This window comes from Kwoniella mangroviensis, chromosome 3 (genome assembly GCF_000507465.2).
Source record: "Kwoniella mangroviensis CBS 8507 chromosome 3, whole genome shotgun sequence".
NCBI classification, from domain to species: domain Eukaryota; kingdom Fungi; phylum Basidiomycota; class Tremellomycetes; order Tremellales; family Cryptococcaceae; genus Kwoniella; species Kwoniella mangrovensis.
This window is the reverse complement of record NC_088829.1, coordinates 1372672-1386587: the sequence shown is the minus strand read 5'-3', so window position 1 is coordinate 1386587 and position 13916 is coordinate 1372672. Positions and strand designations below refer to the sequence as shown.

General features: G+C 44.3%; 6 protein-coding genes across 6 annotated transcripts; 2 read left to right on the top strand and 4 right to left on the bottom strand.

The window, feature by feature from the left end:
- Window positions 1-978: 978 nt before the first annotated feature.
- I203_108332 (uncharacterized protein) lies at window positions 979-1808 on the bottom strand (the record flags this gene model as incomplete). The annotated part of the gene is made up of 3 exons (XM_019148504.1): window positions 979-1016; window positions 1296-1604; window positions 1736-1808. 3 exons carry the CDS (start codon window positions 1806-1808, stop codon window positions 979-981), a joined length of 420 nt encoding a protein of 139 aa, XP_019002087.1.
- Window positions 1809-2140: 332 nt separating this feature from the next.
- I203_108331 (uncharacterized protein) lies at window positions 2141-3481 on the bottom strand (the record flags this gene model as incomplete). Its single annotated transcript, XM_019148503.1, has 5 exons — window positions 2141-2238; window positions 2312-2411; window positions 2566-3113; window positions 3183-3388; window positions 3450-3481. 5 exons carry the CDS (start codon window positions 3479-3481, stop codon window positions 2141-2143), a joined length of 984 nt encoding a protein of 327 aa, XP_019002086.1.
- A 539-nt stretch (window positions 3482-4020) lies between these two features.
- I203_108330 (uncharacterized protein) lies at window positions 4021-7232 on the top strand (the record flags this gene model as incomplete). Its single annotated transcript, XM_019148502.2, has 9 exons — window positions 4021-4197; window positions 4339-4419; window positions 4505-4614; window positions 4680-4830; window positions 4885-5252; window positions 5313-5437; window positions 5491-6834; window positions 6917-7144; window positions 7216-7232. The coding sequence occupies 9 exons, from the start codon at window positions 4021-4023 to the stop codon at window positions 7230-7232; spliced, it is 2601 nt and encodes an 866-aa protein (XP_019002085.2).
- A 457-nt stretch (window positions 7233-7689) lies between these two features.
- I203_108329 (uncharacterized protein) lies at window positions 7690-9946 on the bottom strand (the record flags this gene model as incomplete). Its single annotated transcript, XM_019148501.1, has 8 exons — window positions 7690-8001; window positions 8096-8375; window positions 8483-8786; window positions 8857-8908; window positions 8982-9065; window positions 9158-9251; window positions 9341-9495; window positions 9644-9946. 8 exons carry the CDS (start codon window positions 9944-9946, stop codon window positions 7690-7692), a joined length of 1584 nt encoding a protein of 527 aa, XP_019002084.1.
- Window positions 9947-11007: 1061 nt separating this feature from the next.
- Window positions 11008-13287, top strand: I203_108328 (uncharacterized protein; the record flags this gene model as incomplete). The annotated part of the gene is made up of 14 exons (XM_019148500.1): window positions 11008-11196; window positions 11247-11259; window positions 11324-11344; window positions 11419-11492; window positions 11557-11688; window positions 11776-11824; window positions 11887-11917; window positions 11975-12033; window positions 12103-12182; window positions 12273-12477; window positions 12569-12809; window positions 12881-12901; window positions 12984-13003; window positions 13055-13287. 14 exons carry the CDS (start codon window positions 11008-11010, stop codon window positions 13285-13287), a joined length of 1368 nt encoding a protein of 455 aa, XP_019002083.1.
- Window positions 13288-13481: 194 nt separating this feature from the next.
- Window positions 13482-13869, bottom strand: I203_108327 (uncharacterized protein; the record flags this gene model as incomplete). The annotated part of the gene is made up of 3 exons (XM_019148499.1): window positions 13482-13611; window positions 13715-13781; window positions 13848-13869. 3 exons carry the CDS (start codon window positions 13867-13869, stop codon window positions 13482-13484), a joined length of 219 nt encoding a protein of 72 aa, XP_019002082.1.
- Between the last annotated feature and the right edge of the window lie 47 nt (window positions 13870-13916).

Genomic DNA, 13916 nt, shown 5'->3' with positions numbered 1-13916 from the left:
TTTTATCCAGTTTACTTATCTGCTTTGAACTTATTTATACATACAAATCTAAACGCATTTATATAAGATGTCTGAAACTCAACAACGTGAGTTGTCTTGACTTGACCTGTTAGTAAATAAATCGATGTTGACGCTGATAATGACCCATCCGTGCTCTCGCAGAACCCACCGAACAAGTTCAAGTCCCTGCTGTAGACGCCACAGCCGCCGCCGGTGTCGTTCCAGAGGTCACCCCTGCTGCTCCTCAAGGTGAACAAGCCCAAGAAGCTCCCAAAGCCGATGAAGCTGGTAAGTAATCTTTGTTTATCCATATCCTATACTCCATATAATTAGAAGAAGCTGATCAGTCGTTCAGCCCCTAGCTCTTAAGCTTTCAGCTTAGCTACCCCGTAGACCTTGCCGACTACTTCATAAGCAGGGGTAATCAGTATGTATAAGATTGGAACGATGGAGGGAGGATATGTTACCGTGATTTTACAGTGGTAAGATAGAGGATAAGAGGTTCAAACAGACGGCATCGATCAAATGTCTCGACTTGACGTCTTTGTCCTATATCTGTCTGCTCAGTTGTTAGTAGTAGCTAGTGTATGATGCATCAGTGGAAGGAGATCATGACAGATAGATTAGTCACTGCATCGATTGATTAATGATCAAGATGGCTTCGAGGAATCCGTCAGAAAGATACGCTTGAGGGCAAGTTGAGTCGAATTTGGCATATGTGTCTTTTGTTAGTGGTATTCAATGGTACGCGCAGCCGTCGAATGTCATCTTCTGTCCTCCTCTTTCCTATCAACATCCCCATTCTCCCCCGTTAGACAACACTGACGTTAATCGACGAATCAATGTTTTCCAAATCATTCCAAACCATCCATCCCATTTCATCACAAGTATGTAACGAATTGTCTACTTATATACTAATTTCATTTCCCCTAATTACATCCTATCTCATCCCGTTCAAAGTGTTCAGGTATGGTATATTTAGTTCTTTCCGTATAATTGTTCGGAGGTAGTGATACCTGAAATCACAAAATGAAGTTAGCATTTATTCTCATCAATGAGTAATGATTGCTTGTTCTAATTGAGAGAGATCCGCAATCCTCATGATTCTATTCTATTCTATAGACCCCGATGATGTGTTGACATGAACACGTCGATCTCTCAATCCTATCGTCTCCACTCTAACATTATACCTTGATCTGAAACATACATTCACATCGTTCTACGCTCCCCTCTCTCACACACACATACACTCATATCCAATCTCACTGAAAGGAATAGACGAGATATATACTCACCAAGTTCTTCAATGGTAGGTTTCAATTCATCCAAATAAGCTTGATATTGACCTTTGTTCTCCACCTTCTCTTTTACGCCTTCCAAAATTCTAACTGCCGTGGCGTAATCGTTGACCTTCCTTGAAGCTCGAAGAGCAGCATCGATGACTTCAGTGGAAGGGACCAAATCATAGGCGAAACAGTTGTTTAAACCTCTTTGTAATTCGAACAAATCACCGACGGAAGAGAAGAAAGTTTGGTATCGGCTGTTAAAGGATTCGTAAGATTCGGTTTCGTGAGAGTGGGCTCCACCTGATGCGAATCTGACGGCTATGAAAGTCACACAGACAAATACGTCAGTAAGACATATCAACAATATCGATTATGTTGGCAATGATCATGGGATCATGGGGAGGGTTGGTATGTGCCTACGTGTTACCCGAGGGAAGGGTCCGACTTACCACCAAAAGCGACGGGTCGGAAAGAAGGAGCTACGAAAGCTGGCTTGGCTCTGAGGATGGCTCTGAATGACATTCTCGAGGTAGGGATGGAAGAAACAAAAGCTGAGTGGGGAGTGGTATCCAAAGAAGAGTGATGAGGATTTGTGATGTTGAGGACTGAGGAATGAGAAAAGGTTAAAGAGCTAAACGACCATAAGGGATAATTCGGAGTGGAACAGTTGGGACCTACAAGAAATTCCGTCCAATCATAACGGCATGTTTTTCATCACTTATGTGGGTCACCCAATCAAATTCGAAGGCCATGCTTGTGCATATGTAGCAGTCATGCAGTGGATGATATGTTCGTGTAGAATGCAACAAGTAACATGGATATACAATGCAACAGACAGACAAATACAACATTCTCTACATATCCTCCACACTCCATTGGTTCTTCTCGTGTTCTCGTCTGACAGCCGCATTCTGAGCTTGGAAATACTTCTTTTCGAAACCGTTTGAGCGATCTACGCAAATGTAAGTATAGTATCAGCGTGACAGACCATTGAGGAATAGAAAAGAGAGACGGATAGCATTCACCAACACCATCCCACCTGAATCCAGGCGGTATACCAAATCGATTGGGTGCGTACGGACCTTGATATTTCGGTCTTCTGGGACCTTTCGATTTTTTCTTTTTCTACGATGATTGTTACATATTAAATCAGCATCAGCCTGACTCATTCGTACAATCATGACACATTGCTCAGACCAGGTGAGGTCACGCATAAGTGTAACTCACAGCTGATACGCCATAAGATGGGATGATAGGGAAGCAGAGACTATCGACTCACCTTCAGAAACTCCGCCGCTGGATCATTCCATCTTTCAACCTCCTGCATCTCTTTATTCATCTTATGATCATCTCTAGACACACCCACATTCTTCCTTTCACCCATCTCCCTTTCCTCTTCAGCTCTTGTCACTCTTGCCTGACGCTGTGCAAGACCTTTCGTCCATTCTTTCCTCTCTAGTTCCTTTCTCTTTGCCTCTTCCTCTCGTAATCTCTCTTCTTCCTTCAGCTTGTTTACATCTATTATCCTACCACTTGCATCTCGATGGACAGTCTCGTTCTGCCCCTCGGTATCTGTAGGTTCAGGCTCAGGCGAAGGTTCCCTCTGAGCTGCTAATCTCTCTGCCTCCTCACGCATCTGCGCGGCTGTTCGCAAACCACCTCTCCTTTTAGGTAAGGTTGCCACAGGAGCGTCTGTATCTATTTCGTCTTTCACTCGAGGGGATGAGGGTCCAGCTTCGGTAGGATTGGATATAGGTAATGAGGTTGAGCCGACAGTCGACCAGGATGATTTCGATTTTTGAAATGTGGACAACCCCTTTCCGATTACTGTTGCGTCCAAGCCATTCCAACTATCAGCTGTATACCTACCTACACGGTTGATGAGAGGTAACTCACCAGGAGAATCTCCGTCTTCCATATCTTCATCATCATCTCTATCTCTCACTTTCCACTCATCCTCATCTTTCAGCATCAGTCCACCGCTACTCTCCCCCTTTGATCCTCCAATGTAATCTTCGTTCTTGGGTTTCTTCTTCTTCTTCTTTATGCTCGGGTCGGAAGCACGTGCTAGGATCGCATCTCGCTTGGGACCTGACATGTACCTGTATGTTATGACCATTAGCCGAATCACAAAGGGATAGCATGGGCGACAGGAAAACTCACTTGTCGGCTAGGTAGGCTTTTAGATCTGACATGATGAATATGTTACCGCCAGGGGAAAGATATTTTTTCAGCTAAAAACTAGGGATTCTTGATCACCGCTGATTGCACCAAGCGTCACCTCTTGGCCTAGAAGCAGATACTACTTTTATTGGAGTCGTCCGTGTTGATATGATATATTTCAGAATAAGATGGATTCGAAGGAGAGTCGATGTTGTAGGCGGATAGGTTACAGGAAGGGTTGGGTCTGACGGTGATCGCCGCCTTCTGTGGGTGTGTCGAGGTGGCAAATTTAGCAGTGTACGAGTATTAAATTTAATTCCGTTACCACTCTTTCACTCGTTCGTGCTCGCTGTATCGTTTGTACGGCCCTGAATGAAAGAGCATTCAATAATCTTGTCCTTGATATTTCACCTTCCCATTCCTTCCTTCCTATCTCTTGCATCACTTTCGTACTCACACACTCCCAACTCAATCCAACTCAGGCTACCAATATACCAAAAATCAAATCCTCAGTGGATCCTTATACCGTTTCTTTCTCCTCTTTTCTCGATAGTCAGATCAAGTCCGTACAATGCCCCTTCCTTCCTTACACCCTCTACCAGCAAACCCCACCACCGGTCAACAACCTTTCACCACCACCTTGGGATCGAGGGGTATAAGTGCTGTAGCTCCGGCGAGTGGATCAAGTGGAGGAGTCAATAGGGAGACGTTGAAGTCGTTGCAGGATGTCTACTGGAGTGATGATGAGGTAAGCTATCAACACTTTTCCTTCCATCAAGGAAAATAGAAGTAAAAGATGTGGAAAAACGCGTTATATATCCTTCGAGATCTCGAAATGATCCCTTATATCTCAATGGATAGCTCGCTGATACACTGGCTGAATCGCTAGGACGACCCCGATTGTCTGCTTTGTGCGGAACCGTTAGATTTGTCGGATCTGAATTTCAAACCATGTCAATGTGGTATGCAGGTAAGTCTATCTTCCTTCTGGGTATAAATTATCTAGCGGATAATGATACGAAAGAATGAAACTGACACACTCGGTCTCACTATAGATCTGTCAATTCTGTTATAACAAGCTTCTAGGTTCAGATGCACGTTGTCCAGGTTGTAGAAGACCGTATGATGCGAAAGCGGTGGTATTCCAGCCTGTGGATTGGGAAGAGTAAGCTTTGTTGATCTCATCGTCATCAAAGACTCTCAGCTGACTTGCTTTGCAATCGGGAACAGGGTGAAACGTGCAAAGGAGAGGAAGACGAAGAGGGCAAGGACGATAAAGCAGCTCACGACCATGGGTAGAAGGCATTTACTCGGAGTTAGGATAGTAATGAAGAATATGGTCTACGTGATAGGGATGAAGCTGCCTGCACCGGGTGACGAGGTGAGCTTTCTCTGCGACTCTTTGGCCTTGAAGTCGTAGCTCATACTCTAATAGGCCATACCGATATTACGGTCGAATGATTATTTCGGTCAATACGGTAAAATATCCAAAATCTACTTGGGTGATCGAACGAAATTATCTTCTTCGGCAGTCCCAACATTGACAGAGGATGATCCGTCAACCTCCACTGGGATATATATAGTCTACGTTCGGAGGGAAGACGCGGCGAGAGCTATAGCTTCTTTAGATGGTATACCTGCACCTCAAGGTCCACCAGGCTCAGTGTTAAAGGCGACATATGGCACAACACGTTACTGCGAATCTTTCCTCAAGAGTCAGAAGTGTGATACACCCAATTGTCATTGTTTGCATGAGTGGGGAGGTGATAGTGATTGTTTCACTAAGGAGGACATGGAGACTGCGTAAGTGGTTTTGCATGATCAATGATATTAAGGACTGACACCCTCATTTTTTGTATATAGGTTGATCAGGCCTGCCGAGTACGATGCCCGACAAAAACAAACGATCGTATCGGCTGCTCCTCAACCCCCTTCACTATCTTCGAAAACGGCTTGGCCGAAACCTTCTTCAGACGATGTCAACGGATGTGAGTTTTTTCGTAAACATATCTCTCTATTTTTTCCGCTGACGGTCTCGCAGCTTCAACTGGTCTACCAAGTGCAGCTAGTTGGGGCAAAGGAATCACGGTTAAGACAACTAGAGCAAGTACTGCTAATCCAATCGCTCGACCCACCAAGATTGGTAACTTCGTTCCTCTTGGTAAAAGCAACGCTGCCTTTCCTCTTCCCACTCCTTCGCCTACGATACCGATCATCGTCAAGGAGAAGAAGGAACGAAAGTCTCAAGCTATGGCTCGTGGAAAGAGTACCGATTCGTCACAAAGTGCTGCTACCGGTAGTGCCCAAACATCTCCCAAGAAGAAACCTGCCACTTTACCATCCCTCACGTCGACTAAGTCTGCTTCATCTGCTCCTCCACCACCTCCCGGGTTGCCTATCTCCGCTTCGACGTCAACCGCTGCTGCTTCTGAGCCTATCCTAGACGAGTTCATGGATGAACAAGCATCGGCGGACTCGGATGCCGGACCATCGTCTTCCTCGCCCGCACCTCAAACACCCGCTCGATCTACCGAATCCATACCTCCAGAACCACTGTCCACCGAACCTATCCCTATCCACTCACCGTATCCAGAACCTGTCATCTTCTCGTTCCCAGCGCACGACAAGGATTTCGCTTTTGTCCTTGGTTTGGATGATTCGGAATTGCAAAGAAGATATGCTCAAGCTGGAGGATACGAGCCTAGTCCATTTAGCAAGACTTTGGAAGGTCTAGCTGAACTCGGTGTACATGCCCCCGAATTACCTGATCTTTTCGATGCTCCGTCCAGAAGAGGTTCATTAGGTTACAATGGACTGTTTAGACCGTTCGATCCGTCGGAAGAGGATGACTCACCTGCGATATCGGATAGTACACCCGGACCCTCACGCATTAGGGGCGAAGATCATAATGCTCAACGAACAGAATCTCGATTCGGTTTTGCCAGACCTTCCTCCAGTAATTCCAGAGGTCAAAGTCCATTTAGCAATATGAGAAGAAGTGTAGCTGAACAATCTGGTTTAAGGGATGGATGGTACACCCGTCAACAACAGCACGATGATACTTTTTCACCTCATCCTCATCATCAACAAAACGATCCTAGAACAGCTGCATTGGCTGCTCAAGTGGCATCCTTCGTTGGAAGTTACGATTCTTCTGTTGGTGGCAATGAAACTAACTGGACTGGTGGTGCGGGTGCAGGTGCAGGAGCTGAATCGGTATATTCGAATTCGCCTTCTCATCAACGTCAGTTGGGTCTACAGCAACAACAGCAACAAGGTGGATATGAGAGGAATAGACTGGATCATGGTGGTTTAGTTCAAGGTGGTAATGCGTTCTTGCAACTGAAAGGTTTAGGTAGATCGGATAGGGAAGAATATGAGCCTCGTGAGTGTTGATCATTTCGACACCTGCTCCTTTCAAAGGTCAGATCAGGAGCTTACGACTGATTGATGTTGGCTGTATCTAGCGGTATTACAGTACGGTACTACTCAAATCTATTCTAATCCCGCTCATTCTCAACAGCCACAACCTCAACAACAGAGAACGTTATTCTCACCTGAATCTAATTCCGTTCATGAAGATAACGCATACCAATCACCCCTTTCCTTCGGTCAACAACATCAACATCCCGATGCGAGACAGCTGATGGCTTTACATCATTCCAGAGGATCCCCCACACCTCTTGCTGCTCATGGTGAGTTGGGTCTGTGTCTGTGTAGTATGTGTCAAGTGGTAAATGGCTAATGAGAATGGATGTGTCTGTAGCTTATCGAAGATATTAGTCACTTGTTATCTCTCGGATCAACAAAGAGGAATTCACCCGTTGATTTTCTGCCCACGATCAAAACCAAAACTCATCATTCATTGATATATACCTACAGTCCCCTTCATATACCCTTTTTGATAAGCTGAATTATTGAATTGAATTGATTCGATATGCATTGCGAACCAGTGCATGTGCATCAGAGTAGTGTGCGCGGTTACCGTGTCGGAGTGGTCCATACTGACATATGCGTTCGCTGATAGAAGATTCTTATAGTTGATGAATTCGCTTTGTAGGGTGAGAACACATTGAACCAGTATCCAACAGCATCAACATTCATCCGTCTATCGTATGTCTACTTACTATATACATCTATATTCCGTTTCACGGATGCTTAATCGATCCAATTCACATTCCCATCAATCGTCAAATCGATAGTCGAAGTACTGCCACCAAAACTGATATCTACACTAATTTTAGTCTCTACCGTACAACCCAAACTTTTTGATATTATCCAACCATTCCCCCTTTCTCTTCTCATCCATCTTCTTACTCAACGTTTTAGCCCTCTTTCTCATTTCATCTCCTTCAGGTCCTTTGATAATCTCCAAAGCATTTCGAACTTCCTCCTTCAATGCATCTTGCGTACCATGTATGACGATACCCTTTCGATGAACTACTTCTTTACCTACCGAATGACCTGTACGGTGCTGGAGAAGCTCGATTCCTAATCCCGAAGAATGGATCCGTGAAGCTAACATGACTTGATCACCTCTTCGACCCCATGCCTATTTACGTATAAACTACACATTAGCTTTGAAAATACTTTTCATCTCATATACCATACCATCTTGTCAAATGAGTATATATAACTTGACTCACGATAATCGGTACACCCGCTTCGATACCTTCCACAACTGAATTCGCCCCACAATGACTTACGAAACAGCATATAGCCTTATGGGATAATATACCCACTTGGTCTACCCAATCTGGTGCAATGCAGATACCTTCTTTCTCCGATAATTCGAGAGTACCCTTGATATGTTGAGGTAAGGAATGTTTTTGTTTACCACATGCGTAGATATAGGGTGTTTTGGTCTCTTCAAGAAGGTCGAAGAGGGCTGGAAGGGTCGGACCGGCATTCACAAGAGTACCGAAACTACAAATTTCGTATGAACATCCGAAGTTAGATCAGTTCGGCAATATACAAGGGCAAACTTTGTGTATCTTGCGATACACAGTACTATATTCTTGAGTTTTACTTACCTAACATAAATCACCGATTTATCTTTTTGCTTATCCAAAAACTCCTTCACACCCAACCCCCAATCATCCTTAGGTTTCCTCTCATACCATCCCAATTCAATCACCTCTTTCTTCCCACCCCCAGTAAGATACTCATCTTGTCGTATCGCATCGAGAGCCTTGGGCTCAAGGACAGACGCTGGGAAACATGTAATCCAAGTTTCGGGTAATGAAACGCATGATTGCCATCCTTGGAGATATTGAGTCCAGGCTATTTCGGCGATTGAGGACCAGTCGATCTCCAATGACCACCTTTCGAATGAATCTTTAAATCATGGACAATCAGCTATTAGATCATGATACTGTAGCCATAAGATAGGGAATAATCCGCTCACAGAATGGGGTGTATCCCGGGATCTCAAGTAATCTATCAGATTCAAACACACACTGACATGAACAAATCATTCAAACCGCAAGTGTCAGAATTTGATTAATATTAAGTACTGTAGGTAATGCTCACGGCTTTGTAAGCTTCCGTAAACTTGGTGAGAAAAGCTGCTTGAGTGTTGATATCGGGATTGGATTCGTCCAAGCCTCCTTGGAGCTGGAAAATATCAGGAGCAGATATAAGTGAGAATATCAGCAACTGAGTGGAACTACTGCCTTGCTTTTTGGTTTATCGTGTTATAGACTTACTAAATTAACTTGAGGAGCATTCTTGACTTCTGGATAATCTTCCAAAGCCTTTCCGAGGAATCGTAAAGAACCATTCTTCTCTTCTCCAGCGAGACTAAGTCAACATCCACATCCAACATGCAAAGCAGTAAGTATATCTATCTGTCGATCTGGTTTGTATGTATGTTTGTATAGTGCACTCACTATAAGATTTCACCGATGGGTAGAGGATTGTATGCGACCAATCTTAGAGGTTTCAAATGAGGAAAGTTTTCTTCTACTTTGGATTTGACGGTGACCCAGAAGAAACCCGCTGCGTCGTAGATGAAGATCGAAGGATGAGGCCAAGGTGCTGAGGCCTATCAAACCATGGAGCGAGAAGCGATGTAAGCGCGTCTGTTTCCATCATATCTTACGCTATTTGATTATAAGAGAGAGATAGTCTGTCTATACTGCCAACTAGTCGAAGAGTTGTCAACAGGTATGAGATATGAGATGTAGACTTACTAGTAAAACTCCCGCATAACCTTCACCACCTTTATAAACCACATCCATATACGAACTAGTCACATCATTCCATTCTCTTTTCTCACCGACGGGAACCAACTTGATCCTCGCTTTTACATCGTCCGATGCACCCTGGTTCTCAATGAGTTTTTGGGAGTTCTCCAAATTGTTAATATGAAGGATCACCGAGATACATAGATCAGACGTATGAATTAGGAGTGCAAGAGAAAGTTCAATCACGGGTGGAACATGGGAGAAGGGAGCGATGGTACCGATAACGAAATGGGATTGAAGTTCGGACATGTCCAAAATACCAAAATACTGAAGTAAGTTGTCTTTTCAATGCAGTTGGAGATTAATCTTATCCAGAAGAAGAAGAAGTCTTGTTGCTTGATCACACATTGGTTGCGTCTACATTGTAGATGGCTTTTATACCTTCTCTCAGACAACCATGAGGAGGTTCGGGCAAGAGCTATTCCTCCACGGTCTATACGGTCTCCCGGATTACCAAGACCGAATGCTTTGTAATTGACCGACGATTGGAGATGGGGGTATATCGCAGGTGCAAAACTACCGTAGCGGAGATGCGGTGTATGTGTAATCGAGTAGCTGGTCCTAGCTTATCTTCCATAGGGTAGTTTTGAAACGCTTCGATCACATCTTGCATCCACGGAGTGGTTCAGCTGGTGCAGTATGCAAGTCCGCGGGGGAATTCAGCCTTTGACATTATCGTACCATGTTTGTTTTAGACTGATTTAGAAGACAGAGTGATCGAGCGATTGCACAGGGAAGATGGGGTGCCTAGCTCTGGAATGGCTTCGGATTTCAAGTCGTTGCGTTGCATAGCCGCAAAAGTTGTCCGTCGAGCCAAGTATGAACTCAAGGATAATATACGAGGAAATCATCGATTGGGAATACCCTTACCTCCTGTTGCTCCGTTGCTCGAGTAGTGATGAGGCCAGGTGGGAATGAGAAGCTACTCGTGCTGGTTGAAGGGAATAACCGGTCCGACTCTTCTCTTCTGATGCGATGCAGCTGATAAGATAAAATTGGAAATCCATCATCAAGTTATGCCTTATAACTCACGTGTCATACACTCGATTATGCCTTATTCCATCCAACTGATATGAAATCATCCTTGTATTATGCCTTATTCCAATCGTCCATATTCCAATCCACATTCATACGATTGGAATACATCTGACCTGTTCTAGATGAGCACGTATCACTACTGCTATTCCGCTCCAGTCGATGCAAAAGACGGTAAGATATAAATAGATGGAAACATACTTTGTCTTCCCATCGCACCTCAAATATTCTGTCATCTTTGATTGACAATTACATAACAAAGACTTCAAACGATAATGTCAAAGCCTCGAGTAGATTTAGCTCAGTTTGAGCCAGCCATGGCAGTTGAAGAGACTCAGCCGGCTAGAATAGTCGAACAGCTCCATTTGGATGAAGAAGGTCGGAATGGCATGACCTCATCGCTCCCTCGTGTGGATGGTGGTTGGGGAGCATGGAGTTATCTGGCTACTGCTACTGCGTTAGAGGTGAGTCGTGCTGCCTAGCGAATGTCTACTGCGTGCTGATGATTTGGTAGACTTTGGTATGGGGTGAGTTATGATATACATCAATGAAAGTCCAGAGATAGGGCTTGACTAATGTTCAATTGATAAGGTATGGCGAATTCTTATGGTGGTGAGTACGAGATGATCTCTCGTTCCATCAGGACGGAGGACGGGAATTGACTAATTTGAGATCACTTTGCACAGTATACCTCGATCATTATACCATCTTATATCCTACCTCGACCGGTCTATTACCTATCATAGGAACAGTCGCGATGGTACGTCATGTCAAATTCGGTCTCCCAGCTCGTTCTGGCAGAATGTGACAGTCTTGATATATAGGGTATCATGTATCTCTTGATGTCCCCGCTCTCACTCTATCTCACGACATACCCCCTACAGAGGAAGATCACCATGTGGATAGGGTTGGTGGTGATGTTTTCTGGATTCATCGGGGCGGCTTTTGCAAGTAGCGTGAGTCTATCTAATCTCATTCACATATTCAACCTCGAGAATGATAGTAGCGAGTGAAAAATTGACAATATCACGTATGGCTTATAGGCAGCTGGATTGGTCGTCACTCAAGGGGTTTTGTATGGTATAGGTGGGAGTGAGTTATACCTTACGCACTGGATGTCGTGAATATACGTGCTGATTTCCCATTCCCATTAGCTCTGCTATATTGTCCCACTACCAACTATATGTGAGTGTACCCCTGTCCTTTTGAATGATCATCGCTGATGAAGATCATGTACATCAGGTTCGAATGGTGGTTGAACAAGAGGGGTTTAGCATCGGGTATAATGCTTTCTGGGACTGGTGAGTACATTGTATCTTCGTACTCATCAACACAATATCTGATGATTTCTCTCATTTTACATTGTGTAGGTGCCGGTGGTCTAGTGATGCCTCTTATATCGAATGCGCTCTTACAGAAATATGGAAAACGAACAACCCTTCTTTCGATCGTATGTCTTAACAACCCTCTTATTGTGTGTCATCCCCCACATCGGGACAATGAACAGTATAGGTTAGATGGGCTAACTCATCTTTCATAGGGTATATCATACACCATCCTCATCGCTCTTCTCATCCCATTTATCAAACCGAGATTACCCATCCCATCTTCGTCTTCTTCTTCCTCTAGAAGACCTAGACCCAAGGTGAATTGGGGATTCATGAGAAGGTCAGCATTCTGGTTACTCTGGGCTGGAGTTCTATTCCAGGGTTTAGCAGCTTTCATGCCTGTCACGTATCTGCCTTGTGAGTGCAACAAGCTATTCCGCATCCCATTATCTCGAGCCATTGAGTTGTAGTGTACTTACTGAATGGGTGTCTCTATGCCTTTGTATAGCCTACGCAACAGCCCTCTCACTCTCACCTACCATTGGCACACTCACCATTGCACTAATGAACTTAGCGAGAGTACCTGGACAAGTGATCATAGGTCATCTGGCGGATAAGATGTCGCCCCGAAAATTGATATTGCTCATGGCAATTGCATCGGGTATAAGTGTCTTTGCGGGATGGGGAGCAGCTAAGAATGTAGGTGGATTGGTAGGGTTTAGTCTGGCTTTTGGGGCTTTTGCAGGAAGGTGAGTCAAACGGAGAACTCAACAAAAAAGTACGGATGTTGATGCCATATATCACTTGATTGGGCTGTTAGTTATACTGCGCTGTTCTCTAGGTGAGTCGATGATACCGTCATGATGTAAATTGTATCATGTTGCATCAAGCAGATAGCTGATTGAGTTGTGGGTCACATGAAGATTCATAGCTATCCTAAATCGTAAGTCCTCTTACCACAACCTGGTATAGTCACTGACAAGTAATACCGTAGGCGACGACCCTCATCTCCCGGCCATCCTCTACTCCCTATTCTTCCTAGCTAGGGGGATAGGTTCAATAGCTTCCGGACCATTATCTTCCGCCCTCATGTCCCACAATTCGTCTTTGGACGGCGCGAAGGGTGCATACGGCGTAGGTGAATTTGGAGTGTTGATCATCTGGACTGGGACGGGGATGATCATGAGTGGTGTCGGAGCGGGATACAAGAGTTATAAGGTTGATTGAAACCGATTGGATGGGATGTATTTTCTGTGTAGAAGAATAATGGAATAAATCAGATTCATTATATAAGTTGGTAGTTTAATGATAGGTAGTCGATGCAATATTGATGATCATTCTCGAGACAATGAACTCACGTATCGTACAAGCAAATCATCATTCACCGCTAGACATTTCACTGAATTATGTCCTATACCGAGCTATACAATCTTGCCCTGTGAGCCCGATACCATCCCCACCACGCCTCTCGCAGCTTTACCACCGAAATCTCTTCCTGAATTACGGGCAGCCAAGAGCGATATCACCAGACATGCTCCTACGAATGCGGTACTACGCAAAGATAGGCATTATATTGTCAGCATTTCATGAATTTATAAGTGGATTATCATTGTGATTCAGATGATGGGGCTCGGATACAGATACAAATACGTACAATCTATAGAATGTGGTTCGGGAGAGTTGACGTTCTTCCTCTGACGTTCTTGAAGAAGCGAATATGGCTATTATGGATTCGGATTAGCATCCATCTAGCAGATAATCTCACTGTGGCTCATGCTTAAGCTTACACCTTAAGTTGGGTAAAGCCATTATGCTCAATTCGGTGCTTATAGTGAATGACAGATGAACGAAGAGAA